This window comes from Scomber scombrus, chromosome 17 (genome assembly GCF_963691925.1).
Source record: "Scomber scombrus chromosome 17, fScoSco1.1, whole genome shotgun sequence".
Taxonomy (NCBI): domain Eukaryota; kingdom Metazoa; phylum Chordata; class Actinopteri; order Scombriformes; family Scombridae; genus Scomber; species Scomber scombrus.
This window is the reverse complement of record NC_084986.1, coordinates 5,745,699-5,773,614: the sequence shown is the minus strand read 5'-3', so window position 1 is coordinate 5,773,614 and position 27,916 is coordinate 5,745,699. Positions and strand designations below refer to the sequence as shown.

At 38.7% G+C, this 27,916-nt stretch overlaps 1 protein-coding gene across 1 annotated transcript in view; it reads right to left on the bottom strand.

Annotated features, from left to right (window-relative positions):
* Nucleotides 1-1,150: 1,150 nt before the first annotated feature.
* Nucleotides 1,151-27,916, bottom strand: part of nmbr (neuromedin B receptor) — a 66,577-nt gene continuing 39,811 nt past the window's right edge. The window contains exons 4-5 of the mRNA XM_062436655.1: nucleotides 5,241-5,479; nucleotides 1,151-1,313 (exon numbers count right to left, since the gene is read on the bottom strand). Of these exons, the coding sequence (XP_062292639.1) occupies nucleotides 1,151-1,313; nucleotides 5,241-5,479 (402 nt within the window). The remainder of the gene's footprint in view (nucleotides 1,314-5,240; nucleotides 5,480-27,916) is intronic.

Below are 27,916 nucleotides of genomic sequence, written 5' to 3'. Positions count from 1 at the left end.
GAGGTGTGTACTGTTCATGCCATATTAGAGGTAGCATTCACATCAACCTCTAAGTTGCAATTATAACTGGGAAACTGGGATTTTTCCGAAAGCTATAAATAAATATATCCGCCTCAGCACTTAATAATACAGAAGGAAGTGCCTGAAAACCAAACACAGATGTCTCACATCAGCCAAAGTTTAATTAAACTCAAATTTAATGGATATGGATAATTTTGTCAATGCACAGTTTTTTTTAAACCAACACACGATCAACTCAGCTACCACACAACCTCCTATTCTTATCAGATGACGTTGAACTCTTGCAAGACGTAAACATGTTAATCTTTCCACGACACGACATAAACGTGGCATAAAGCTGCGGTCATGCCTCTCCAGGCTGCACTTGGCCGAACATGCTTGTAGATTCCTCAGAGAAAGTTGTATAGAAATTAGATATTTTGGTTTTCAAGGCTTCGGGTTGTGTTTTAACTGCTACACCTGCGTTCCATCCAGCTCCAAAATATTAGTAGCACGAGTTCAGATAGACTGACATCGACGTTCAATCCTCCAGTGGTTCCCAAGCATTCACATAAAACGTCCCGGGGTGAGATGTGGACTCACTCAGATGTTGCTCTCAGTGCGTCTAATCCTCCTCACTGAGAGGTAGCAGAGGGGAAAAAGACAGGCAAACTTTACCCTCTCAGCGGATCATTACACAGTCACAAAATAGATGAAAATGGCATTTTAGATCAATCGATGACGAGCACAGAGAGAGAAGCTTCCACAGCAGACATGCTAGTGTGATCACCATGCTGTCCTCTCAGTTTGGTGTTTTTTTGTTAAATATTTTCTTGCAATTTCTTCCAAAATCTTAAGTACAATGTTACAATCTTGGAGAGTTATGGTTGTAGAAAAAGTGAAGCAGTGTTTATCAGTTTTTGCTTTTCCCTTTTGACATCTGACCTCGTATTTCCAAGAGGCACTTAATGTTCGATGGCCAAGTTGAGGATGAATATGATGAGGTCCGATGCGACAGGAGCAACTGGTACAATCATTCAACTGGTGCAAGGCCTCCACACAGTCATGACAATACCCCTCCTGGTCTCGTAGCTGCAGTTGGTAAAGACTCCTGGGATGAGAGGGAAGCTGAACATTTAGCCTCCCCTTCTCACAGAGCCACCTCTTGTCTGCTTGAGCTTCCGTTGGCGGCGGGCGCAATGATGGCAGCGGTAGGCGTGGTCTTTTTGATGGAGGTGAGGCGGATGTGGGAGGTGCTGTGCATGTAGCTGGCCTGGCGCTCGGGCCGTGGACCTCGACCGCATCGTAGCTGACTGAGGGAGAAGAAAAAAGAGCTCAGTTATAAAATAATAAAAATTATACAAATAACTGAATCACAATATAGTGTTAAGGGACTTTTTGCAGGTGGAAATATTTGATATGGTACAAGCAGGCAAATTCAATCCAACATCATTTGTAAGTTTATAGAGTGATGGAAGTTACATTTTGCATATAAAAAAGTCAATAATGGAAAACTGAAAAACTGAATCTGATAAACACAAAGAGACTATTTAAACGTTAAATTAACATTCCCAGTTGTCTATTATAGTTTTTTTTGCATATGGAACATTTAAGTAAGTGTTGCAAGGACAGCTAATGTTATTGGTTTCCTTTTTCGTATGTGACATCTTTATTTAATCATAAATATGGTCTTTTTGTACCGTTTGGGTTTTGAAATTGATGGTACTGTAATTTTGCTTTCTTACTCTGTTCAATGCACATAATGTCTTTTTTTCTGTCTGGAGTGCCTTCTCTGCTTTCTTCCATTTTTTCCCTGTTAAAAGGGAGTTGTTCCTCATTCAAATCAGAAACCTAAGGACAGCAGATGTTGTATTGCTGTACAGTTTGTAAAAGCTCATGTCATTTTGCACTCAATCTCTGTATTCAGTCTTTTTAATAAGTGTGCTGGTGGTCGATTGACAGCTATGATTGACAGTTGGCTCACCTGATGCTCTCCTCAGCTCTGGGACTCACACTGAGTCAGCCTATTGTCATAATTCACTAACTTTAATGTAACTTGAGTATAATACCTGCCCTGTATCTGAAAAGCTGCTGCTGTGCTTCAACTCAGCTCTAATACAAACCAACAGATGACGTCACACTTTGATACATCTCGCTTTATCTACAGTCTGTGGTCTCAGGCTGTTTAAAACTCAGTGGAGAAGAATCTAAGCTGCATAAACTGAGCAGCTGAGGCATGAACATATGAGGCTCACAGCCACAAGTAACCATGCTAACCCTTGATACGACCCGATAACTGGTAACTGTTCACCACTCTCGACTGAGCTGTACCAATACATTAAAAATATCCTGAGGTTGGTCGTAAACAAAGTCATGTTTACAGTCAGGGTTTGAAACCAGAGAGAATTCTGTGAATGCCTGAGGACAAACAAACACGCTGAATGCATTACATCCTTCATAAAACATTTACAAAGCTGATTTCTTTAATTTTTCAAAAGCTGCATTGTTTACATGTACAGTATGTTTCTATCAGCTTCCAGTTTTCTTTGTCTTTTAACCTCATGTGCATTAGATAAAAACCAAACAGGGACATGCTCATAAAACATTACTACATAGTGCTACTAGTGGTCCAAAAAAACAACAGATTTATCGCAAAAAATGTCAGTCGTCCGAGGTGAAAAAGTTGTTTGGATAAGAAGAAATGTAAAAATGTAAACAGACTTAGTGAATAAATAATGATTTACATGAAGATTGTGAGTTCACTGTCACTGACACTGCACAAGTTTCCACAGAAAGCCAGCAAAGAAAGTTAATTTCTAAAACAAAACCAAAAAACCAAAGTCAGACTTTCCAGAAAGCTGCATTTGGTGTGATTGTATATATATGAAACAGGGGGGCAAAAAAAGATTAACAAGCTCCCTGGATGTAAAAAGTGAAGCCTGAACATTTCTGTACTTTATGGAAATGATCACACTTTGACCAATAACATCATTTAGATTAACCTTCGTTTTGAGCAATAAGAAATAAATCCAAAGACAGGTGAATTATGGTGCATGCTACAGCCCATTATAATTGCTTCCCAAAGGAACATTTTACTTCATGCATAGTCTCTGATGCTTCTGAGGTGTCAGGATTTGCCTGCAAATCTGGGCCAAATGAGAGCACAAAGCCGTCCCCAGGTTACTGTTTCTCACTGCAGCAGTCACACTTTTCGAGAGGATTGTGCCAGAGTTGGAGCGAGGAGAGTTTTTCATCCTGCCAAGGTAGAATAATGATAAGTTGCGGGATGTTTAGTGGAAGTGGAAGCACTCAAAAGCAGATTTAGAAAATGACGATGCCATGATTACTTCATTTTGCGCCGAGGCTACAGAGTCCATTCATTTGCAAGATGAAGCATTCGCTATGTAGTCGTTTCCCGAGTGCTCAGAGTTTTACAAATGCTCAGCCTTCTGGAAAGTTTTGATTAGTCTACATTTGCAATTTACCATGGTCTGTACACAAATTGCAGAACATCAGCAACATCCCGCCAATACTGAGCAGCAGCATGTCAGAGAGGTCTAAGCTGCCTGAATGTTCCTGCTGCCAATAGCTCTTTTTTTAATATTTTACAGGCAGAACCAGTAAATAAAGAATTGCTGATTAAATGCATGTTTTCAAGGCATTGCGTCAATAATAAAAACTTCAACGTCATGCTAAAATGTGAGCCATATTTTACTGCTCAGTGGCTGATATACAATATACAATATATCATACCTTATCAAATCATTGAATTATATCATTTTTAAGAAGTCAAGCAGCAGTAGTTACATCTACATTCATAAAGGATTGGAAGTTCACTTTATATTATCTTTTGCACTTATTTTTTTAAAGTTATGTTACAGCTTGTGTTTATGAATAAAAAGAAAAAGCTACAACAAAAATTTGACAAACTTTCTTGGCCCATTTGGATACTAATTTGAGGCGGTCCCGAACTTCAGCTCCCCGGTTTCCCGTCTATTTTTCACCCTTCCAGTCAACCACCACGTCAGCTTCCTGCCATCTGGCTGAAGATACACAATTATAGCTGCTCTGACTAACAGATGGAAGTTTCTTCCTCAGAGCTGTTGTTCAATTACACCAAGCCCGCACCACATTGCACCTCACACTCCCATAACACTGACTTGATCGTCAACTAACCTGGAGTGTAATAAGTAGAAGTCAACAGACTGTGCATCACTGTTTCTTTTGTTGTTCATTTTATTTTATTTTATTGTATTTAACTACTGCTGTGGTTTGTTTTCAGAGCTTATTGCACTGTAATTTTGTTGTCTTGAAAAATGACAATAAAAGTGACTCTGATCTGTTGAGGCACGAAAGGTGTCAGACTTACATATCCATATGCAAGAACCACTTAAGGAAGTGTTGATTTCTATTTTTACTCTTGTTGGAACTAAGTGCCTATGTGAACTATAACACCAGTTATGTTTGGAGCTGTTTGTTTAATATGTTGTTTCATGCAGCCTTTAATGTGCAAGTCAACAACAATATATGTAGTTTATTTTGCTGTGGGCTCATTGTGCACTTCAGTTGTGTTCATGTTAGTTCTGGGACAGGTCATGCATGCTTATATTGTATTTTTCTGGGGTTTTTGGTTTTCTGTTAGCTCTGTGTTTCTCAGTGTTCCTCTGCTGCACACCTGCCCTGCATTAGTCTCGTTAGCCCTGCCGTACTCTCCAGTGTCCTCCCCAATCAGCTCCCAGTCTGCCCTTGTTTCTTGCCTCTTGTTTTCTTGTTGTCTCATTAGTTTAAATCCTGGTTTTCAGTTGAGTTTTGCTGGATCCTTTGTTCAGTGAAGCTCAGTTTAGTTCTGTTTTGTTCAGTTTTGCAGGTTCCTCCTGCTCCATGCTCCACTCCTTACAGCACACATTTATTTATACCTCAAATGTATATAGATGTACAGCAGCAGTCAGAAGTCTGGACACACCTTCCCATTACCTTGAATAAGAAAGTGTGTCCAAACCTTTGACTTGTACTGTATGAACAGAGATGTAACAAATTATTATTGGACAAATCCGAGGGCTAGACTGAAATATGGAAGTCATCCAGAAAGTCTTACTGGGATGAAAATATCGTACTGTAGTTATTCACCTCTTTACCTGTGGAGAATATGGAGGATGAGTAATGCCTGAAACCTGCCTTCATTGGTAAAAAATCATTACCCTGAAGAAGTCATGCATCAGTGCTGTTATAATAAATCCGACCTGTTGAAGTGCCGGCGGAAACTCTCGCTCAGCAGGTAGAGGGCAAAGGGGTTGACACAGGAGGAGGAGAAGCTGAGGACTCTTGCCAGCAGCGTGATGACGAGGTGGGCCAGTGAAAGGTCCATCTGGTGGTAGTGGAAGGAGCGGTACATATAGAGCACGTGGTTGGGGAACCAGCACAGGGCGAACAGACCCACAAACACCAGCACGATCTTGGCTAGACGTTTCCTCGTCTCCATCTGGAGGAACAGAGATAAAACAAAAAAGACAATGAGAGATAATCAGCTGGGTCTAAAAATGATAGAGGAATGAAATTTGACTGCTGACTTATTTGAGCATGATTGTAACAATAATTCATGGGTTTAATTAGATTTGCCTGTGTATATTTAGAGTAAATAAACAACCCTGTCACTCAAGAATTAGCTTATAAACCACTGAATTGTTCTGGAGGATATATTTGGATGGAAATTAATTACCATGTGATTTATGTTCACTTGCATTATAATTTTTTCCAGTTAAGAAAATGTCACATTCCCGATATTTTGTCGACCCCAATAGCATTTCTCTCCTACTCCATACCCTCTGATTGTAGTCTTCTGCCCAAATCAACGCTAACTAAAGTGACACCATTTGAGGCAGTTGATCAAATTTCACACAGCTCCCTCTGGAGACATAAAAGGCTTTACTACTTTTTACACAGGGGAAACCTGAAAACACACACTAAGGTGGAAAAATCAGTGCATTTCTCTTTTAAACAAAGTTTTATTAAAGCCTAAACCTCACCACTTACAGGTTGTGAGCCCCAGAAGTCCTGCACTTTGTACACCAACACCTTAACAACTCCCTACAATCTACACTCACTGAGCACTTAGAGTTACACCTGGGCAATCTAATGCAACCCATTACAACAGCTCTGCCATAAATCCGACTTTAACACTTATAGTTTTTGTTGTCATTATATTGATAAGTGAGGTTATCAGACTTCTGTGACTTCCACTTTTCATCTCTGCTGGGGGCTAGCAGCTCCAGGTAACATTAGCCACTTCTAGCAATACTAATTCACCCTAGTTTACAACTGAAGTGTTGGTGATTGAGTTGCATTGTGGGAAATGTAGGCAGCAAGTGTGGAATAAAAATATGGTGTCTCTACTTCTGCTGCATCCAGTTGTATCATTTTTAAAGTTTTCCATTATGAATCTGACAATGTTATATGAGAGAAATGTTCAGGAGATATTGTAGAGGACTCGTTTAAGGTTTCAGGAAGATTTGGTTACATTTTGAAAAATCCTGTCCTGTGCTTCCAGTTTTTGACCTTTGACCAAGATCATCATCTTTGCTAAACAAGATGAAAACAAAGGAATCAATCATTTGGACATTCAACAGTTTAGCCAGATATGTTAATAAAAATAATTGAACCATCATGGTGATTTAAAACAAACATTGGCTTATTTTAACCAAAACCACGAACTTCCCTAAACCTTAATCATTTTTATGCTTAAACCTAATCAAACCTTAATGAAGTTGATAGATTTAGAAGTACTGTCCCTGTAACTGTTTTAGACAGCAATGAAAAACTACGTTGAGAACATTTTTTCACTTCATTGGTTGTTCATAGAATACACAGAGAATGAGTTCATGCAGTTCAACAGAAAATATAAAAAAAATATCTCTATAAATCCAAACACTCAGACACATGTACAACTGAGAAGGACACATTTTTTTATATGAACTTGACATGTCTTTGTTTCCTCATACAATTACAGGCAATGCTTGGTACATTCAGAGTAAAAAAAAAGGCCTCTGAAGCAGGATTTAAATCAGCTTGGACAGAATAACCCAATTTATGATCTTTTTATTTGTTTAACTACCTGTTCTGTGGGGAATTTAATTCACAAAATTATACAATTTCCCCTCAAAAAAACAAGATTTCCAATTTTGCAGTTGGCTTTTACTTTCCTGGGACAAGGAGGGAATCAATCTTCATGATAATAATGGTGGTCGATTTTGATTCAATATGTTGTGCTGTTGCTTTCTCAGGTGTTGTCGTGTGTGGTTTTTTTTTATTGAATCAGGATTGATTTGTCTGTCTAGTTTGCCAAAAGTAAAACACAATAAGTAGAAAACCATGCTAAAGAAAAGAAATGTAATGCTTGAAACTAAAAAAATAATATTAATAAAGAATCCAAAATGCCATATTTTAGTGGAACATTGTTTATCATGCTTGACAGGAGTTAAGGTTTGACCTCCACTTGGACATGCAGCTAAAAGCTTCCTCCAAATGTCTTACATATGATGAAACTAACTGAAATAGAAAAGCAACTGCACACAAATAGAGAATGGATTTTTTGGAGTCATATAACGTGTAATTCGTACAAGGGACTCGACCATGTCAGACGGATGCTTGAGGGTTAACAGAGGCTTATAAAGAAAGGTCAGTTATGCCAATCATATGCACATTACACAGGTCAGACATCTCTGCACGGAGGGATTCAAGTCAACAGAAACAGAAAAATGTCAACTGTGTTTGTCAAAGTGCTTCCCTGTGTAGCACTGACGTCTAACACATTAGATCTTCTGACCTTCTGATGCTCGTGATGTCAAACTGAAGTATGTCAAAAAACTTTTTTCTTTTCTTTTACTTTTTTTTTGACATGCTTCTAAATCCCTTAAAGTTTATGTGCACACATTAAACCCTCAGGACCTTATTAGACCTTCTCACCCCAAACAAATACAAGAAAAACACAAGAGAAAATGAGCTCTGCTGCACATATACAGTACAGTATGTTTTTGACGCATTGGCCCCTATAGATCGCCTGGTGGAGTGGAGATTTATTTCCCACAAGTGCAGGCAGTTCTTCTGTGAAATGAATCACTGTAAACTCGACTACACTGTAGAGGACCAGAAACAGACTGCACAGTTTGTATTGCATTAAGAGACAAACAAGTCCTCTACATGAAATTACCATATATGTGGTTTGACAATCCATTTTTTTTAGAGTTTGATTGTAAGTACAAAGGTGGCCAGGCTGTTTCCTGTTTTGGAGTTCACCATCTCGGGAAAGGCTCTCCTGATGCAACGACATCATGATTAACAGAGTAAGAGGATTATGGGACGTTGGTGAACAATTGGATCAAAGAGGATTACATTTGTAAGGAGTGAATTTGTCTGATTGAAGATTTCTTTAATTAATTTGATTATGCTTGGTGAAGCACAGATGTGAGTTCCAGAGACAATGAAACCTTATCAATTGGTGTGAAGGGACATCTCTATTTTTTAACAGAACGAGGGAATATAAAGTAGCTACTAATCTAACAAAAGAGCAACATGAAGAAATGAAAGCTTTGAAGGAGGATAAATCATTGGTCGTTCATCATTGCAGTGCAGATAAAGGGGGGTGCTATCGTCATACTAGATCAATATGCATATGATCAAAAGGTGAGGAAACAACTTACCAACACTATGTTCTACAGAAAAATGGACGTTAACCATATTTCATAGATCACAAAAAGGCATCCACTGCAAACTTAATATCTGAATATGCTGAACCTGAGCATGCATATATTTCTGAGTCCCTGATTACACCACTTTTCTATACTGTAGTAATTGGATCACTAACAGAAAAAAATGTCAGCTTACAATCTAAACCAAGTTGAGTTTGATGTTATTAAGTCAATATAAAATGTTGAGGGAAGTTTTTTTATTACACAGCACTGCAACATAAAATAAGTTACCTGTTAGAGGTGTATTGGTTGCGTGTTTCTCTTCATCAAACATCATCAACACTGTGTTCCTGCTTGTACTGTTCCTGCCCGCATGATTTTTAGCTGGTCTGCTGAACACAGAGCTCCAGATCTTGTTTTGATCGTTTTAAGCGCTGCATACAAAGTGGCACTAAAATCCGAAGCAGTAAAGCAGGAAATGTTGGATTTGCATCAGCGGTCACTTAACACAGCACGTATAGCTGCCTCTCAACATGCTTCGTGAATGCTGGCCAATCAGAACAGAGTGGGCTCGTCAGGACAAGGGACCTTAAATAGATAGGAGGAAAAACTGCTTGTAGGCTGAACTGATGGTCCGCATAAAGGGCCAGTTTAAGAGAAATTAGTTTTTTGAACTGTGAACCATGCAAAGCTACTCTAGTTGAGTCCCAGACAAAATATAAAGCTGGAAAGGCCACAACAGGTCCCCCTTTAAAGGAAACAACAGCATTAAAACTGACCTATACCGTAAATCTAACTGACCTATACCATAAACTGTTTTGAGAACCATAAACAGTTCTCAAAAACAGTCTTCCTGTCTCCCAGTTCAAAAAGAGACGTGGATTAAAAGTGCATTATCAAAATGTTTACCCCCAATTTGTCACAAACTGAATGCCTTGCGACAAGTAGACCAAAAAGAAACAGAAAAACATAGTTGTTTGTGCCAGTCGGTATTCACCTGTATCCAAGGACGAGGAGAGTGCAATCAAAGAACATTGGCATGCCCTCGAGACAAATCTAGTACTTAAGAACTGCTTTTCCAAACACCCTTGAGTGGTCTATAAGAGAGTTCCTAATCTGCAAAACATGCTAGAGTGAGAGCAGACCTTCCCCACATTCCCATTTAACCATCCTCACACAGGAAGAAAATACAACTCCACTCTCAGATAGGTGGGGATTGAAGCTTTAAAACACCCATGCAGAGGAAAAGATATTAACTCCTGATCCTTTAACCTTCGTGTCGTCCTCCCGGGTCAAATTTACCCCGTCTGTTTTGACTGTTCCTTCTTTCCTCCCTTCCTTCCTCCCTTCCTTCCTTCCTTCCTTCCTTCCTTCCTTCCTTCCTTCCTTCCTTCCTTCCTTCCGTCTGTCCTTCTTCCCTCCCTCCTTCTCTCTTTCTTCCCTTCCTCTCTCTTTCCTCCCTTCCTTCCTTACTTCCTTCCTTCCTCCCTTCCTCCCTCCTTTCCTTCCTTCTTCCTCCCTTGCTTCCTCCTTTCCTTACTCCTTTCCTCCCTTCCATCCTCCCTCCCCTCCTTCTCTCTTTCTTTCCTTCCTCTCTCTGACCTCCCTTCCTTCTTTCCTTCCTACATCCCTCCCTCCCTCCCTCCTTCTTTCCTTCCCTCCTTCCTTCCTTTCCTCCTCCCTCCCTTCCTCCCTCCCTCCCTCCTTCTCTCTTTCTTTCCTCCCCCTCCCTTCCTCCCTTCTTTCTTTCGTCTGTCCTTCTTTCCTTCCTTCCTTCCTTCTTTCTTCCTTCCTTCCTCCCTTCTTTCCTTGACTCGAGGACAACAGGAGGGTTAAACGTGAATTGTTCTTCATCAATACAAAATGAATTATAAATAGATGACGGTGCATCTAATAGGTGGTATATATGATGGATATTTGCCCGAGTCCATTATTGGAGTGCAAACCATTGGCAGTGCATGTATTGTAAATCTCTTTTTGGTTCCTTTTTGTATAAATTTGTTTATATATGTAGCATATCTATAAACGTATGTGTTTTGTTTATAGGTTAAAATGGCAACTCTGTATGTATCAGAAGTAGTCTGAGGAAATGCCACTTAAAAAATCCTGTAAAGGGAAGCTATTTGGTGTGAGGATCTCTCTCTTTTTCAAAGGTTCCAGCTTATCATCATTAAGTTTAATAGCGCCTGACAGCATCTCACCTTGACTGACTTGCCTCTTAAAGACAAAACGAAAAACAGTAAATAAATAATTAAAATTTAAAAAAATGTAACCAACACCAAACTGCTGATTATGGAGCAGGGATCATCTCTGTGCTCCCGGCAGCTGCTGATTTTAGTTTGTTCTGATTTGCTGCCACCAGTTTGGCGTTTTTTCCCAAGAAAAGCTCCCAGCCACAACTTATCTGGAAGGCTGGATTATAAGAATTTGTTTACATAAATTTGTGCATTCTCAGAGGTATGAATGTACTTTTTGTTTTGCTTATATTTGCTTGCATATATTCCTATTCATGTGTGTGTATCTGTCTGTACATGTGTGTATTCAGCACACACCTGCAGCTGCTTCAGTAGTGTATTCAGGTCTCTGTAATAGAGTTTCTCCTCAGCTCAGTGATGATAAATCTTCAGAGCTTCCCATTAGAGTCTCCCTTTGTCACCAAGGAGGAAGCCTGGAAAGCCACCTGGGAGTTTCCAGCTGACAGCTCCCATTAGAGGCATGTTTGAGCCAGATCAACACCTGAGGTGAATGCGGTGCAGCGAGCCATCACGTTGTCACTTTTCTGTTATGCTCCACATGCTGAAAAATGTTGAAATCCACAGGCAACGGTTCTTCATTTGTGCTCTTGTTTGACTGCCAGGTTTACAAATGAAATACAGCCACAGCAGCTGATGAACATGACCTGCTCAACAAAAGAGAGAAGGCTGGAAAAAATACTAGAAAAGAACACACACATAGACGTAAGTAGCTGTGATGCACTCAGAGATAAAAGTGTGAGGAAAGGTGAAGTGCGAGTTCTGGGAAATGTGTTTTCATGATAGCGTTTCAGGTTCAGGGAAAAGGTTAGAGTGTGTTACGAGTGTGTTACGAGTGTGTGTGTGTGTGTGTGTGTGTGTGTGTGTGTGTGTGTGTGTGTGTGTGTGTGTGTGTGTGTGTGTGTGTGTGTGTGTGTGTGTGTGTGTGTGTGGCAACAAAAAGATGAACATGAGAATACTTCAACTTGCACACAATGCTCAGTAACAATGAGAGGACATCAGGAAGTGTTTGTCTTGGGACATATTTACCATATGAGGCACTAATGAAGTCCAAGAGGTTAATACTATGATTTCAGATGAGACAGTGATAATACAAATATAAAGAATAGGCAGCTATTGTTGGCTTGTGTGGATATATAACACACATGACTCACGTGCCAACCCAGTACTGTAGTTAGCCTCAAAACACTTCATCCATGTGTCCGATCTACAGCTGCAGAAAAACAAGCTATGACAGCTTCACATGAAATATAAAGTTTATCAGAATGTCGCTTGTCCAAAACTTCCACAACGAGATATTTGATAAACCAACCTATTTAAATCCTGTTCTGATGTTCAGTGTTAAACATTAAAGTTCCAAAGCATGAGGTGAACTCATGTACAAGTGCTCCCTGCAGGGCTTCAACCTGTTTTGAACAGTTAGTTTGCAGTGTTAGCCTCTACCTCCTACTTGAGATGACATTTTGAGTAAAGAATGAGAAAAAGAAAGTTAAGTCCTGTAGCTATAGTTTATTTACTTAGCCTCCAGAGCTACAGGAAGCTTTTTAAGCTGGCCAATCAGAACAGAGTTGGCTCAACTGAGGAGCTGGACCAATATAAGATAAATAAGGTGTTTTTAACTGTAAATCATGCAAAGATATTCCAGTAGAGCTCCATTTAAGAACCTGTTATTGTCACCTTCACACTGTCTTCGTGATGATTAAGAGTGCTGATGCTTCTTTGAAGGGTTGCTTAGAACATTTATCCACGCACACTTCAAAGTACTTCACTGGATACTGAAGAGCTGCAAAATAAGACATCCAATCATATTGAGGAGAGGTGTTGTTGTCTGAACCCTCCCAGCTGTGAATCACTTTGTGCGCTGCCTCCATGTGACACACGGTAAAATCCAGACTTGGAGGTTCAAAGCAGCAACTTGGACTTGTTCCCTTTCTTATTTATATCCTGTTTGAAGTTGTGAAGAAAGAACTTTCACTCCAAAAAGTTAAGCATCAATCATGAGAAAATCTAATCTAACTTCTATTTCTCCGGATCAGCTTTTTTTCCGCCACACTGCAAACAAAGTTCAACTTTGTGGTGATGCATTTAAGTGAAGGTTTGTTTCCAACGCTGATGCGTTTTATGCATTGAGCTTAAAAGAAAAATCAATCTCTTTGTTGTCTCACCGTAGGTTGTGATTTGCTTTAACAAAATGAGTTATGTAAATTATTTTCATTTTATTCATTTCAGTTCAATGGCTCCCTACATCCTACATGAGTGGAGATATTGGATATGTTAGAGAAAGTCTCAAATCACAAGTTGAAAGTTTTGTAGATTGAAAGATGAACACTGAACTCTCTGCAGGATCTGCAATATTCCTCTAAGGAACATGAATGTCTCATTATACTTAATATTGATCAGTCATCTAAATTAAAATTAAAGTCAAATTATTGAGATTATTATTATGAAATAATTGGAGAAAATTCACTTTTTCCCAAAGACACAACACACACACACACACACAAATATCAGATGATATCATGGTCACAAATACCAACATTGATACATAAAACAAGAGTCAGTATTGATACCCACTGCCAATAGGCTATCTACCAATCTTGGTGTAATAATGGGACAGCAGAGCGTTTACAGCGACATAAAACACACACACACACAAACACACACACACACACACACACACACACACACACACACACACACACACACACACACACACACACACACACACACACACACACACAAGCACACAGTTTGAATGATTGAACGTACAAAGAAACCTCAAGAGGAAATGAAAAACGGTCTGATTTCATTCACGATATGGGACATCAGTCTGAGAGATGGCTATTGTGTCAACATACACACACACACACACACAGACACACACACACACACACACACACACACACACACACACACACACACACACACACAACGCTATTTCTGTACCTGGAGTGTTTTTCTGGCATTTCTTTATTGAGTTTTCATGAATAAACATGAACTCTTGTTATTGTAAAAATAAGCAGAAAAAGAGAAAAGTCCCTTTAACTGCTGCTGCGATACGGTTTTGTCTGTTTTGTTCGTGTTGCTGTTGTTGAATACGTCTGTGATTGAACACAACACAAATGCAGAATCACTTGTGCACTCTGCGTGTCTATATTTAGAAAGAGACGCTGCTGTCAGGCAGGACGTATCGTTAAATTGTAGGGATTCGGCTCATCCATGCAGAACATACAATGACTGCAAGGGTAGTGTGTCATCAGTTACGGGGATTCCCATAAATTTAGGCCATATCTATAGACTGCATACTCCTGAAAGTTATTGAGTGACATGGGCACTATAATGAGGATTGTCTCATATATATTGTTTTTGTTGTTTTGCATTAAATGTTGCTGTTTAGCGCTGCCTCTGAGATCTTGGATGTCGGAGTTTATGTGAACGCACCAACAAAGAAATTACAAAAGGTGACCGCTGTGAACATCGAGCAAAATCTAAGCATTTCCATGTTGAATTGAGATGAATGAAAACAAGCTGTTTTAGAGGAAGGAGGATTTAAGGCAAGATGTCAAGATTCGTTCTTCAGGTTGTTGTTAGAGGTTTAGGTATGGAAACTATTTTGTCCGGACTGAAATAACTCAAAAATTGCCATTAAATTTGGTTCAGATATTTATTTTCAGGCAATTATCCTGCAAATGCTGGGGGAGCCTAAACATATGAACATAAATAACTTATTTTTTAAGTGATTTAGTTGCTGTCTGGAAAACAGATAGATTGCAGATAGTCATGAAAACTGTTGATAAATTGATGATAAAATTCAAGGATTTCGCTCAAAACTCTGTGAAAAGATAACTTTTGTAGTGATTTAGCGCTATGCAAATACAATTAAGTGTCAAAGTCACCCTCACCCTCAGGGGTCCCAGAAAGCTCTGGGTTCATTACTGCATATTCTCATATTTGTTTTGTGCTTAATAAATGTACCACCTGGACCTGGAGTCAGTAAACTATACCAGCACAAAAATATTGCACTGGGAGTGAGATGAACAGATGGTTTATGGGGGTTCGGAGTTCTGTTTTTCTATTTATCCTGATCTGGACTTGTGCCAATGCTCCATAATGACATTTTACATGCAACTATATTACATTGTTTTTTTGGTTACTGTCCTACAAAATGTAATATGCATCTTTTGTGGGGGGTAATTTTTGTTTTCAGTTCATACACTATCATGCTCAGTAAGTGAAACTCAACTACAGCAAACCAACGTTGCCGTGGATAAAAATGTCCACCATGATGCATGTTGTTATTAAAAAATATATTTTGCATTTCTTTTCACACATAAATGAGCAACAACAACAAAATATAAAACAAACATCTGAACTGAATACTAACCCTGAACCTGCAGTGACTTTCACAAGCTGCTGCTGCTGATTTTCTCACCTGCACATTTTCCTGTTTCTTCTCTCTCTCGGATGCCATTCAGTGCTCCTCCTGCCATCCCCCCTTTACCTCCCTCTCTAAATGTGTCTCCTCTTCATCTCTCTCTCTCTCTCTCTACCTATTATTCTGTCTCGCTGCACTTTTTTTTTCTCCTCTCTGAAGATTTACCTCAGTCACCTGCAACACCTCTTCCCCTCTCTTCCTCATTTTCTGTTGACTGTCAGTCTCATTCAGTGAGTCTTAAAAAAACAACTCTAATTAAACAAAGACTCTCCTGTGTTTCATTGCTAAACTAATCACATCCTGACTCTAACTTCATACTTAACACACGGACGTGAGATTAATATTCATGTTTTCATCAAGCATAATAAGCATAGTTCCAGCATTACTCTGAGAGATTCTCATGTTCAATGTGTCTTCTCAGTATTGAGCTGCTGTTGTCTCAGGAGGAACTCATTTGCAGTAACTTTTGGCTGCCTGGGGACATAAAAAAATAAACCTGAAAATCAGTTCAGTGATCTGTATGAAGCCCAACAAACCCGAAAGATGATATTTTTGTATCCTCTGCAAACATTCTTGTGCACTCAAAATCCCTGTCTTGTGTGCACAACATTATTTTCTTGTGCAAACAACATATTAACAAAATGCAAATAATAAATTAACAACATATATATTTGCACATGATATAATTGTGCACATACTAACAAGATATTAACTTGTGCACATAAATTAAGAAGATATTAATAAGACTAATTAGACAGTAAGTCTCTTCTGATTGAGATTCTTCATTCTTGGCATTTCATTTCATTACTGAAATGAAGGATGTTGTCATTCTTCCCCCTCCTTATGCAACTCATCTACTTTCTAGTTCTGTTATTAGTTTCACTCTCTGATATAATTCTATTTTCCACCCTTTTAAGAGAAAGTACACCTCAGCCAGCAGATTCTCCTTCTTTTGGTTTGGAAGTAAACTTTGTGATTATTCAGGGTGAGGCATGGTTCCAGCTGCTGCTGACTCATTAACATTTATATTAAACAGAGATGGTGACAAGCTGCTTTTTCCTTTTAGTGTAAAAATCTTCACCTTAGACAATTTTTTTATGCTGCACTCACTGATACATTTGATATCCGTGTCATATGGCACAGATTTAAAAAAAAAAAAAATAGATATCCATTAGATGAGAGATGAGAAAAGTAAATTTGTTTTCTTGGAGTTTCTGATTTCTAATTTGTTTGTTTTTTGCTATTTACTGAAAATATCTCTATCCAGCACTTCAGTGATAGTTAAAGCTTTGATAGTAAATGAAGTGAAGACGCAGGAAGCTCAGTCTTAACATTCTGTATACTCCCCCTGCCTTAAGACCACTTTCACTAAACCCTGAAAATAAAGCAGCTTAATTGAATTTTAAACACCAAATCTATTTAAAAACATCATGAAATTTGTGAATGTCTGAGTTTTCCCTCTTCACAGTGTAGAAAGACTGCATTTAATCAGTAGGCACCACTTGTTTTATTAGAACACACCTTTCATAATTATTTTCTTTACCAACCAATAGGTGTATTATTATATTGCTAAAGGTACTGCAGAGGTGTAAACATTCATTTTTTGGCAAGCAATAGCACTTTTATAGCAGAGTAGAAAGTTGCAGAGATGTGCAAAAACTGAAGGGAAACAATTACAGTCATATAGTCATATATATATATATATATATATATATATATATATATATATATATATATATATATATTCTCATATACTGCACAATAATGCACCCACTTCTCCCAGACTTCCCTTATGGCCGTCAGTCTGTCTCTCACACGTCTTACAGGTCGTGACACAGGGTTATCTTGAAAAAAAGTGTGACAGACTTTCAGTGGTATCATGGCACAGGAAATATCCCCTCCTCTCTTTGCATCCCGGAGACTAGATGTAGCTCGCCTCAGGACTTATACACACCTGTTAAGATTAGCAGCTCTATGTGTAGGCCCGCAGGTCAATCTCATCCATCCTTTTCCAGCTGTCATATTCACAGAAACCCTCCAAATTTTTCATTTCCAGGATGATTTTTTGTGTGATGAACATGCAGAATATTGAGGTGATGTCCCAGGCACAGGCTGCTGCATGTCATGTTGAGCCTGGGTTCATCCTTTTGACCTTTTGTGCTGCCATCCTGGACCCGGTTGTCATATGGTGACAAGGACCGTGAGATTTTGCTGTTCTTTGACAAAAATGTCTCTCTTTCAGCTCGGGGTATTTCTTCTTCTTCATCTGAAGATGTTGCATCATTGTTGCTGAGTGAGTTGTATTCTTCCCCCGTCTTCTTCTTCAGATACCTCTTCATGCCTCTGACTTCATTTCCCATAAGTAAACAATGCTTTGTCTGAAATTTAGTGAACTTTGTAACTGTTTTTATTTTGTCTATGAACTTGAGTGATGTGTGCAGTCCTCGAGGGGAGAAGCTGCAAACGCACAAGAAAGTTTAAGTTTTGTTTGAGTTCAATGAGTGTAGCACAATATATCTCAGTTTCTCAGTGTGTGTGTGTGTGTGTGTGTGTGTGTGTGTGTGTGTGTGTGTGTGTGTGTGTGTGTGTGTGTGTGTGTGTGTGTGTGTGTGTGTGTGTGTGTAATTGATTTTATAACTGTCAGGTCAAAATGACACTAAAGCAATCTTTGTACCCTGGTGATGTGCAGTGCAGCTTTCATTGAAATATGAGCAAAGGCGAGGTTTATTTTTTTTCTACTATTGTCACTCAATGAAAAGTCATCAAATTTCAAGTTGAAAAGTTCAAGTTTTTCTGCTGTTAGAAATAATGGCAGGTCATTTTTTGATTGTCATGACAACATTAGGGTTAAATTTCACAGCATAAAGGCTCATTCAAACAATTATGTAGGTCAGTTAAATCAATCTAAGACTTTGATTATCTGCTTGAATGCACAAAGGGAAGCTCAGATATGGGGGCTAAACCTGTGAATCTCAGAAGGTAATTCTGCTCCAGCTTCAGTTTGGATGGGCGGGACTCTTGTCTCTGCAGCCCTAATTGGTGATTTACAGTATTGCCAAAGCGTGACCCTGAATATAAAAATGTAAAGAAGCAGCAGCAGAGAGACTCTGCGACAGATCAGTGAGTCATGCTCCTCTGGACACATTACATAACACATCACTACTCTTTTTGACAGATTGGTGATACAACTGCAAGTGGATTTTGCTTTTAAAAAATGCATTTCTGTTGAACTTGTATGTGAGTGCAGTGTGTTTTCCCTGCGTATTAATTGCTTTGGGGTCGTTGTTTTTTAAGTTTATCATTGTAAACTAAGTAACAGGATAACAGCATGACTTTTAAAAACAGTCTTACATAACTATGTATCAGTGATGGAAAAAATAGAGCAGAGTGTTGCAGAGCAGCATGACTTGTTTCTGTCCACTGCTGTGGTGCTGAATGCTTGTCGGATAAAATACGTTTGAGAGACAGTGGTACAACCTCCTCCAGTGTGATTCTTCAGCTGACAGAGCTGCCCACTGCTGGGCAGGAGGATTTACCACTGAACTATGAGCATCACATTTTCTCTCTTAGTTACTAACTAAAACATTGATTTGATGTGAACCACACATTTTGGCACACTTTTTGCAAAATATATTCAGCTATACATGAATTCAAAGTGAAATTTTTTTTGTGCAGGCGAGGTAGGGAGTCTCATATAATCACCTCTCCTAAAAAATCAAGACAAGATAAACAGAATTCCACTTAACAAGTCTTCAAAAAGCACTTTCTCCGAGAGTATTTACTCACTGAGAATGTTTTTTCTCTTGTTCCGTCTCTTCTTCTTTATCACAAAAAGCCACCTACACTATATGTTACTTCATGCAGCCTTGTGTCAAGTGTGTGGAGACACATATTCTTGAAGGCTTCTACTTGATAATGTAGCTTGCATTAACCCTGATTTGTACATCGCTTTGGACAAAAGCATCTGCCAAATGAATAAATGTACATGTAAACATTCTTTGACTACTTTATGTGGAAATCGGAAATGCACAAGAGCCCAAAGTGCTCCACAACAAAACAAATGTACATGCACCAAGGGCTTTTATGAAAGTAAGTAGTATGTAAAAAGCATTAATGTACCATAAGATGGACAATAAAACCTACATGATAACATTTAATATAAATAAGATTCAATTAAATGAAAATGCAATACATTAAATGTGTTCTTTAGTGTAAGTAATTTGAGACTTATTAAGCAAAAATGTAAAGTATTTCGCCCTGTGTACACAATCCATAGATACATAAATGATGAAAAAAACCACTAAAACACAAATCATGAAAACACAGGACACAGGAAACATTGGTGAGCTGGATTACTGTAACTAGGCTGTGAAAAATATCCAAGGATAAGAAAAGCCATGAACCACAAGCAGAGTTGACATATCGATCTGGAGCTGCCTGCTCCAGACACTGCAAACATTTGTCCTTAATTTGCTCCATTTAAAGGCTGCACAACAACATGCACACCGCAAACAAAACAACAACCCACAAGCATTTGTCGGCCACTAATATGCTACAACTCACACCTCAGTGTCAGCGCAGCTTGTTCAAATCATTAAGATGGAAACATTATATTCAAGGTAACCCATGAAAATCCTTCTTTTTAATATTACTACTTGATGTACAGTATCATCATCAGTCCACACAACTTTAAGGTTCTGACATTAACGAGGGAAGGTGTAGTGAGTTACGAGGGATGAGGCGATAGATTCACCTGCAGCAACAAGCAGATAATAAACTGTTGGAGTGTTGATTTTTTTTTTTTTTTTTTTTACTAAAGGACACCAGAGAGGGTGAGAGGAAAGAGAAATTATATAATATCAGGGAGCTAGGCTCTTTGAAGATGGAGAATTCAATCATTGCTGTTTTTATTGCTTTAATTTGAACAACAAGTTAAGAGTTAGTGAAACAGTGTTCTCTGTTTGTAACTATGGGACAAGATTATCCCTGATCGCATCCACTCATAACTAAACTTTATTGTTATTTTTCAAGAAAAATTTTAAATGAAATGCACCGATCTTGGCGTCAGCAAAACAAGATGCTTTTTTTTTTTTTTAAATGTCTGAAGCTGTTATTTATAGGACTGTTATTATCACATAAAACTGTTTAATATCCTCAAGTTTTTTGGACTTTAAAAGGGGCGATATGTCTCGTAGGACTTTGGTTGCTCTCACTCCTTATTAGGGGAGAGTATTGTTATGAATTGAAATGAATGCTTTAAGGTCATTTAAGTAGATCTGTGCATGAATCAACATACCTAAAAATATTTCCAGAAACATTCAAATCTTGCGAAAAGTTTATTCAGTTAATTTACAATAATAATAATAATAATGCTATTAAATGGACAAAAACCCCACTGGTTAGTCCAAAAGTCCACACATTTTTTTTCAAATGTTATGTTCCTCTCTGTTTTTATGAAACATAACATAAACATTGATGCACACGACCAAAATATTAATAGAGTAAGCACTGGTGTTTTTGCACCCTAGAAAAAGGACATCATGTCAGGCATATTAATTGATAATTGATGTCTCCTCCTTGCTTTGTGGGAGTCTTTCAGTGTGCGTTTAGTCTGTCTGATAAAGGTCTGTGCGTTCAGGCAGAAAGCGGCCAAGTGTTACAACAAAGCGAGGCGCTGTTGTTGGTGTGAAGGTGAGAGATGACGTGTGACGTAGGAAGTCCAATTAGAGTTTTAATCAGATGTCAAAACACCGCACAGTGGTTTATAATGCTATGAGAGAGGATTTTAGACCCTAAAAGTGATCACAGAGGCAACTATTATTATTTTGTTGCAAAAATAATATGGAAAAAATAATAAGGTATGTGCCTATAAATGTATTTGCTTGGCCAATTTGCTTGAAAAAATTTACCACAAATATGAAATAGTACAAAAAACTGCTGGGTTAAAGATTAATAAGGAGACAGCATACATACAGAGTGACATCAGCTCATCTCAACAAGCATAGAGTTTGCCTAAATTCATCTGTGATTGGTAAAACATATCCAGCATCTTACACTGGACATACAACCCCAAAACAAGAACATCCCATCGTAAATGATTTCTTGACACCTTACTAAGGTCCCCACACCTGACTCTGAGTTTCTACCTTATTTGGAAATAGGCCAAGTTGTAAGTAGAGCAAAGGGCCTCCTAAAGATAACAACACACATCCCATAAGACACACAGTGATGAGGCAAAAGCAGTGATCTTACATCCACAACCTTAGATTGAAATGATCAAACCAATTGTTGATTCTTCTTCACTTTTACAGGGTCAACTTGTGGCCTGTGTATTTTTGTCCCATGTGTCGGCGTCCCTGCTAAGTCACCGGGCAACCCTCTTTCGATTGTGGTTTTTCACACTGGGTCAAAGTCAGTCAGTAAATTCAGAGACAGGTGACAGGTGTTATTAATCTGAACGGGTCTGTTCCAGTCTGGGTCAGTTGGTGTTGATAAAATCAGTAAGTGTGCAATATATAAAGAGCCTTATCTGGAGTCACTGTCAGTCGTTCTCATGAAGACATGTTTGACATTTACAACTGATCGCATCACTTGTGTGTCACCTGAGGGCAACGTTCTGGTAAATAAACCAAAGAAGAAGAAAGGTTTATGGTCCAAGAGAGAACTGAATGACTAAAACGGAGGAAAAGCTGATTGAGCTGTAAAGACCCTGAAGTTTTCTTTGATTTACCAACTTCACTCACCTCCCGTTACGGTACCCAAGCCTCTCCATGTAGGATCTGAACCAATATCTGAGATTGTTTTTCTTCCCTTTCTGCCTTTTCAGCACAAACTTCACTACATGTAAATAATGATAATAAAGCAGTTGGTTGTCGTCCATTTTTGTTTTGGTACAAAAACACACAATAATTTACGTTCTTACAGGATTTACAGGTTGTCCACCTCCAGAACTCCAGACATTATTGAGCAAGTTTTCAGTGTGTTGTATGTGCTATTACTCAGTTGTAAGATTGATGTTCACCCTTGACCAAAAACATTGGTGTCAGTTGGGGGAAACCATCTAAATGTGTGATTTGTCCAGTCTTTGTACTCTACTTTTAGCCTCCAGCACCCTTTTGAATTGTAGTGCTGTAAAGTTACTCTTGAAAGTTTAAATTAAATACTAAAAATGCCAATTATTGAATCTATAACAAACGGAATCACCTCAATCCACAGCAACCTCATCTAGTGCAGCTTTACACAAAACCAAACGTAAGTATTCTTGCTATGGGTGCTTGTATTGAAAACACTGGAGGCCACAGTTGACTCGTCTGTTTCTCAGCAGTTAGAGGTTGTGGTGAAATGACCTCCATCAGCAGACCATGTGGATAATGGTGATTATGTATGATGTAATCTGGCAGGTGAGCAGGGAAGTGACGAGACCTGTTGAGGTCATGTATTACATCTCACAGGAGAATGAACAAGAGGCCTTATGGTTCTGAGTCTCTGCAGCCAGTAATATCTCCAAATTGATTTTCAGTATTATCAGTCAGGGAGCAATGTGCAGCAGTTTGAGAAGATTTGGGGTTGTAAAGGGGAGTTGAATTCTCTGAAGTAGGAATCAACGGGTTTAATGAAGTGAGACGTTATCTCTGCAAACTTTTGGTTTTCTCTGGTGGAAGCTGTAAGAGCACACTCTGGACTTAATCATCTCCAAGGGTCTGATCATTTATAAAGTTATGATGACTGATGTTGCTCTCTCTGATTACTCCTGTGTTTTTTTTTGCGAATGTTATCTCTGTGTACACAAATTATCAAACAGAGGTAATCGCAAAACGGTGTATCACAGAAAACACGTGTGAAATGCTTTCTTCTCCACACCTGCTTTCTCTTGGGTCTCAGTCAACGAAAATTACAAATGTTATTGGTGCCATTACACACACTTAGGTGAAGGTGGTTGCTGGTAAGAAAAGTTTTCATTGGATAAAAACCATGCTGCTAAGAATAAGAAAAAAAGAATGTAAGAAAGCTTGGAAACAAATATAACAAAGTATATTATGACATCAATAAAGAGAGACATTGCATATATTTGGAACTGAGAAATGCAGGATGGCTCCTTGTTGGCATCATCAACATCTAAATGCTAAAATTATGCAAAAAACAAAACAAAATATTCTACCATAATTATGCAGATGACACACTCATTTACATAACATATCATGAGGGGACTATAATCTAATACAAACACTGACTGTATTGAACAAATCAGCAGTTTGATCTGGCATAATTTTCTTCAATTAAGCAAAAACAAAACTTTTAGACACAACAAACCAAATCAGCAATCTTGGTGTAGTCATGGACTCGGATCTGAATTTCAACAGCCACATTAAGACAATTACAAAGTCAGACTACTCTCACCTGAAGAATATATTAAAAATTAAAGGACTTATGTCTCAGTGGGAAAAAAAGTGTTGGTTTTTAAAGCGCTGAATGTTTTAGGGTTAGGGTTAAAATGCTTTTCTGTTGGAGCGTTACTTAGCAGCAGTACTAGCTCAGTGATCCCTTTGCAGGTTTTATGCTGCATTCATGTCATATCAGAGTGTTCATAATATCTGATTTGAGTTTCTGACTTGTAAATAGTGTTCATGAAACATCAAAGTCACAGTTACAACCAAGAAACCGATTTTCTGAATGCTCTAATATATCCAACTTCAATCAATCAATCTTTATTTATATAGCGCCAAATCACAACAAAAGTAATCTCAAGGTACTTTATACATAGAGCTGGTCTCGACCATACTCTTTAATTTAATTTAAAGAGACCCAACATTTTCACCTGAGCAAACACTTGGTGACATTGGCAAGGCAAAACTCAATTTTAACGGGAAGAAACGTCAGGCAGAACCGGACTCTATGTGGGCGGCCTTCTGCCTCGACCGGTAATGAGTATATGTCCAGAAGGTAACATGGATGCCCTCACGTAACCTAAAGATTTCTGTTGAAAGTGATTAAACCCAAATTTGCAAGATAGGGTGTTGTGTTATCAATGTAAAGTAGTTTAACCCTCACTTGACCAACTCTGTAATCATACAAACATCTAAAGTTTTCAGTGCCTGTCACAGACTTGCAATTAACATTGGCCAAATTCTTTCCCTAACCTTAATCATATTGTATTTGTCACGCACAAATACTGTAGAATGAAAGAGGGTGATGAGATGCTATACAGGACTGAAATCCAGAGGTTGGTGGGGTGGTGTGCTGAAAACAATTCGGTCCTCAACAGGAGGAGGAAACCCGTTCTTCGGTCCATCTGCATCAAAGGGGAGGTTGTGGAGAGGGTGCCAAGGTATAAGTACCTTGGTGTGCACATAGATGCAGACCTCAAATGGAGCACCAACACCTCGGAGGTTGTGAAGAAGGCCCAACAACGCCTCCACTTTCTGAGGATCCTCAGAAGTGTCAACCTAAAGAGGGAGCTGCTGACAGTTTTCTACCGCTGTTCCATTGAGAGTGTGCTCACCTACTGCATCTCTTTGTGGTTCGCCAGCTGCACCATAGCACACAAGAAGGCACTTCAAAGGGTCATCAAAAATGCTCATCGGCCACCCTCTCCACTCCCTGGAGGACCTCTACAACACTCGCTGTCTTAAGAGGGCACACAGCATCTTGAAAGATAGCACACACCCAGGACACCATGTGTTGGAGCTGCTGCCCTCTGGGAGGAGATTTAAAATCACACACAAACAGACTGAGAGACAGTTTTTTTTACAGGGCAATAACAATACTAAATGCAAAAATCTAACATGACGTCATCTCTATTGCATTTTTTTTACACTGAACTGCTACTTATTGCACTGAACTGTTACTTATTTACTATTCGCATCAATTCATGATTCCCTTTATGCACTGCTACTTTTGTAGCAATGTGTGATTGATTGAACTAACTTGTTTGCACCGGAGGGGACAGTAGTCCAATTTCGTTGTACTATTGTACTTGGTATGATTGTGCACTGACAATAAAGATTTATCTTATCTTATCTCTCTCTCTTAATTTTAAAGCATCGGTTTTGGGTGTAATTTGAGGATTTGTAGAATCATTAAATATTGACGTTCTTGTCTGTCGATACGGCTTTAAACGTCTACACGACAAGTCCTAATCGCAGTCTAACAATTTGGTTAATAAGCATATCATAGAGTTTGTTACAAAATGTTGAATATACCAACTCACCTGATTGGTAGGCAATATTTTAATGACTGTAAGGCAGGAAAAGAGGATGTCAGTGAGATTGTATGGTGTACTTTTGGTCTGGGTCTGATTTCCTGTTTTTTTTTTTTCCATCAACAACTTTCGTCAACTTCTTTCTCCCGCTCTCCATGGGTGTTTGTAGCTCTGAAGTGCTCATATATTTTTTTTTTCCTGAGGGGGTTTGCCAGTAGCAGCCTGGGTCATGCCTGCACTCTATATCACCTGCAGCCAAACCACACAGACACTGACAAAAGGCTTCAGGCAGTTCATGTCTCCCGTCTGCTTGTGCAATCATTTAGTCGAATCCTGCAGCTGTCAGTCAGCTGTCACTTGAAATGATTCAAGCCATACTGCTGCTGCTGGTGCTGCTGCACTGTCAAGTCAATGATGGCAAGTGAACAGAAACTCAAGTCTGTTGCACAATGATGTCTAAGTGAAGTAAATGCCACTTTAATTACAGTTTTCCCTCAAATGCAGGCCACATTGATCACAATATTCATTACACTGTATGATACAAGTACTTGATCTGTGAGATTTTCTTAAAATGATAACAACTCAATCCATGCAGGAGCCTTCGTCCATCTGAGAAGGAAAAAGTATCCATATTTTGTTAAAGTGAGACTAAGTAACTTTCGCTGACCAACAGCAACAGCGGCCTCTGCTGTTATAAGTGGTAACTACAGGACAGTTGCACATTTAACTCTGATATCTGAGCAGAGGGCCAAAGTGAACAGGAAAGGGTGTGATTAGAAATTCAGCTAGCTTAGTGAGAACATGATCTTAGTTGTTTTAGTGGAAACACGTCAAACTAACTAACATTAGCATATTTTATCGTAGTCACCCTCCAAACGTTAGTGTAAGAGCATTTTCCGGATTTAAGATCCCACATATTGGGATACACGGGTTGAAGCTTGGGCCTTGAGGTCACCGTGAAGGCAGCACTGAAATCTTGAGATGGTGAAGGAAACTGTCTGTGGTGTTTTGGGGACGTCACTTTGATAACGGTGACGCAGCATTGCCGTGGCAACCAAGGTCAGAGGATATGACTGTCTGTCTCCCTAAATCCACAGATATGTAACTGTGTTTCCTTGTTTATAGAATGACGAATCAACTTACTTACTTTACTTTTTACCTTCTTCCATCCATTTTTCTCCATGTGAGATGGCAAAAAAAAATCCTATTTTTTGTGAAAGGGTCCAATAGTGTCCCTGAATCCCAGACAAAAAATTTAAACTTTAGTAAAAATTAAAAATTTAAGTCACAGAAAATAACCTCAGCAGTGAGTTGAACTCTGCCTGCTGGAGGTGAATCTAAATGGATTCATCAGTAGCAATTATCTGGATTTTGTGAAGGTTTATATACTAAAACTCTGACTCGTATACAAAATCAATTGTACTTCCCAACCTCTGCCTGCCTTCTTCTTACTGATTATTATCCACTGCTTTGTTTTTGACATTTCTCTGACCTCCTGCGGGGTGAAGCAATTTATTTCCTGTTTATTTTCAATGTTGTATGCCAATACAAATGTCAGAAAGTGTGATGGCAGCAACAGCCTCAGGTCTGATTGATCCTGCTGTTAAATCTCAGAGGAACATTATAATAGTTTTTATGTTTTCTGTCAAAACCTTGCAAGCTCGCAATTATTTTGTTATTTTGTAGCTGTCAGTCAGCTGCAACTTACAATAGGAGTGAAGCCTGCTGCTGAAGTGGTGGCATTAATGACAAAATTGGCAAAAATGCAAGTTGTTCTATTGAGTCACGAGTTGTCTGAAGTACAGAGGTGTTGGTGAAAAGTTATAAGAAAAAAACAAAAAACAAACTGCTAAAAATACAATTAATAATATAAATAAGTAAAAATGTTAGTTTACCAGTAAGATTAATAAAGCATAAACATCGACTGCGTAACTGCAATTGACAAATTATGTTTCTTCATTTAACCCAAGAAAGCTTTTGTGACTTAATTTTATAATTTAAATCAAGTCTTCTTATATTTTTTATTATATTTTTATTTTCTTTGTGTTTTGTTTTAATTTTCATTTATTTTATTTTCTTTTAGTCCAAACTAAACACAGTCATCAGCTTCCAGAGCAACCCGTAATCGCACTTTCGGATCAATGATGTGGTCTGAAATTAAGCTTTCCAGCTCTGGTCTTTTTGTGTGTGTGTGTGTGTGTGTGTGTGTGTGTGTGTGTGTGTGTGTGTGTGTGTGTGTGTGTGTGTGTGTGTGTGTCCTCCCGCTAATGAATTTCTTATCTTAGGGGACATAATGAATTAGCTCAGCTCTCAGATAAGATAGTAAGCTTGTTATGTATTGATGTGGGCG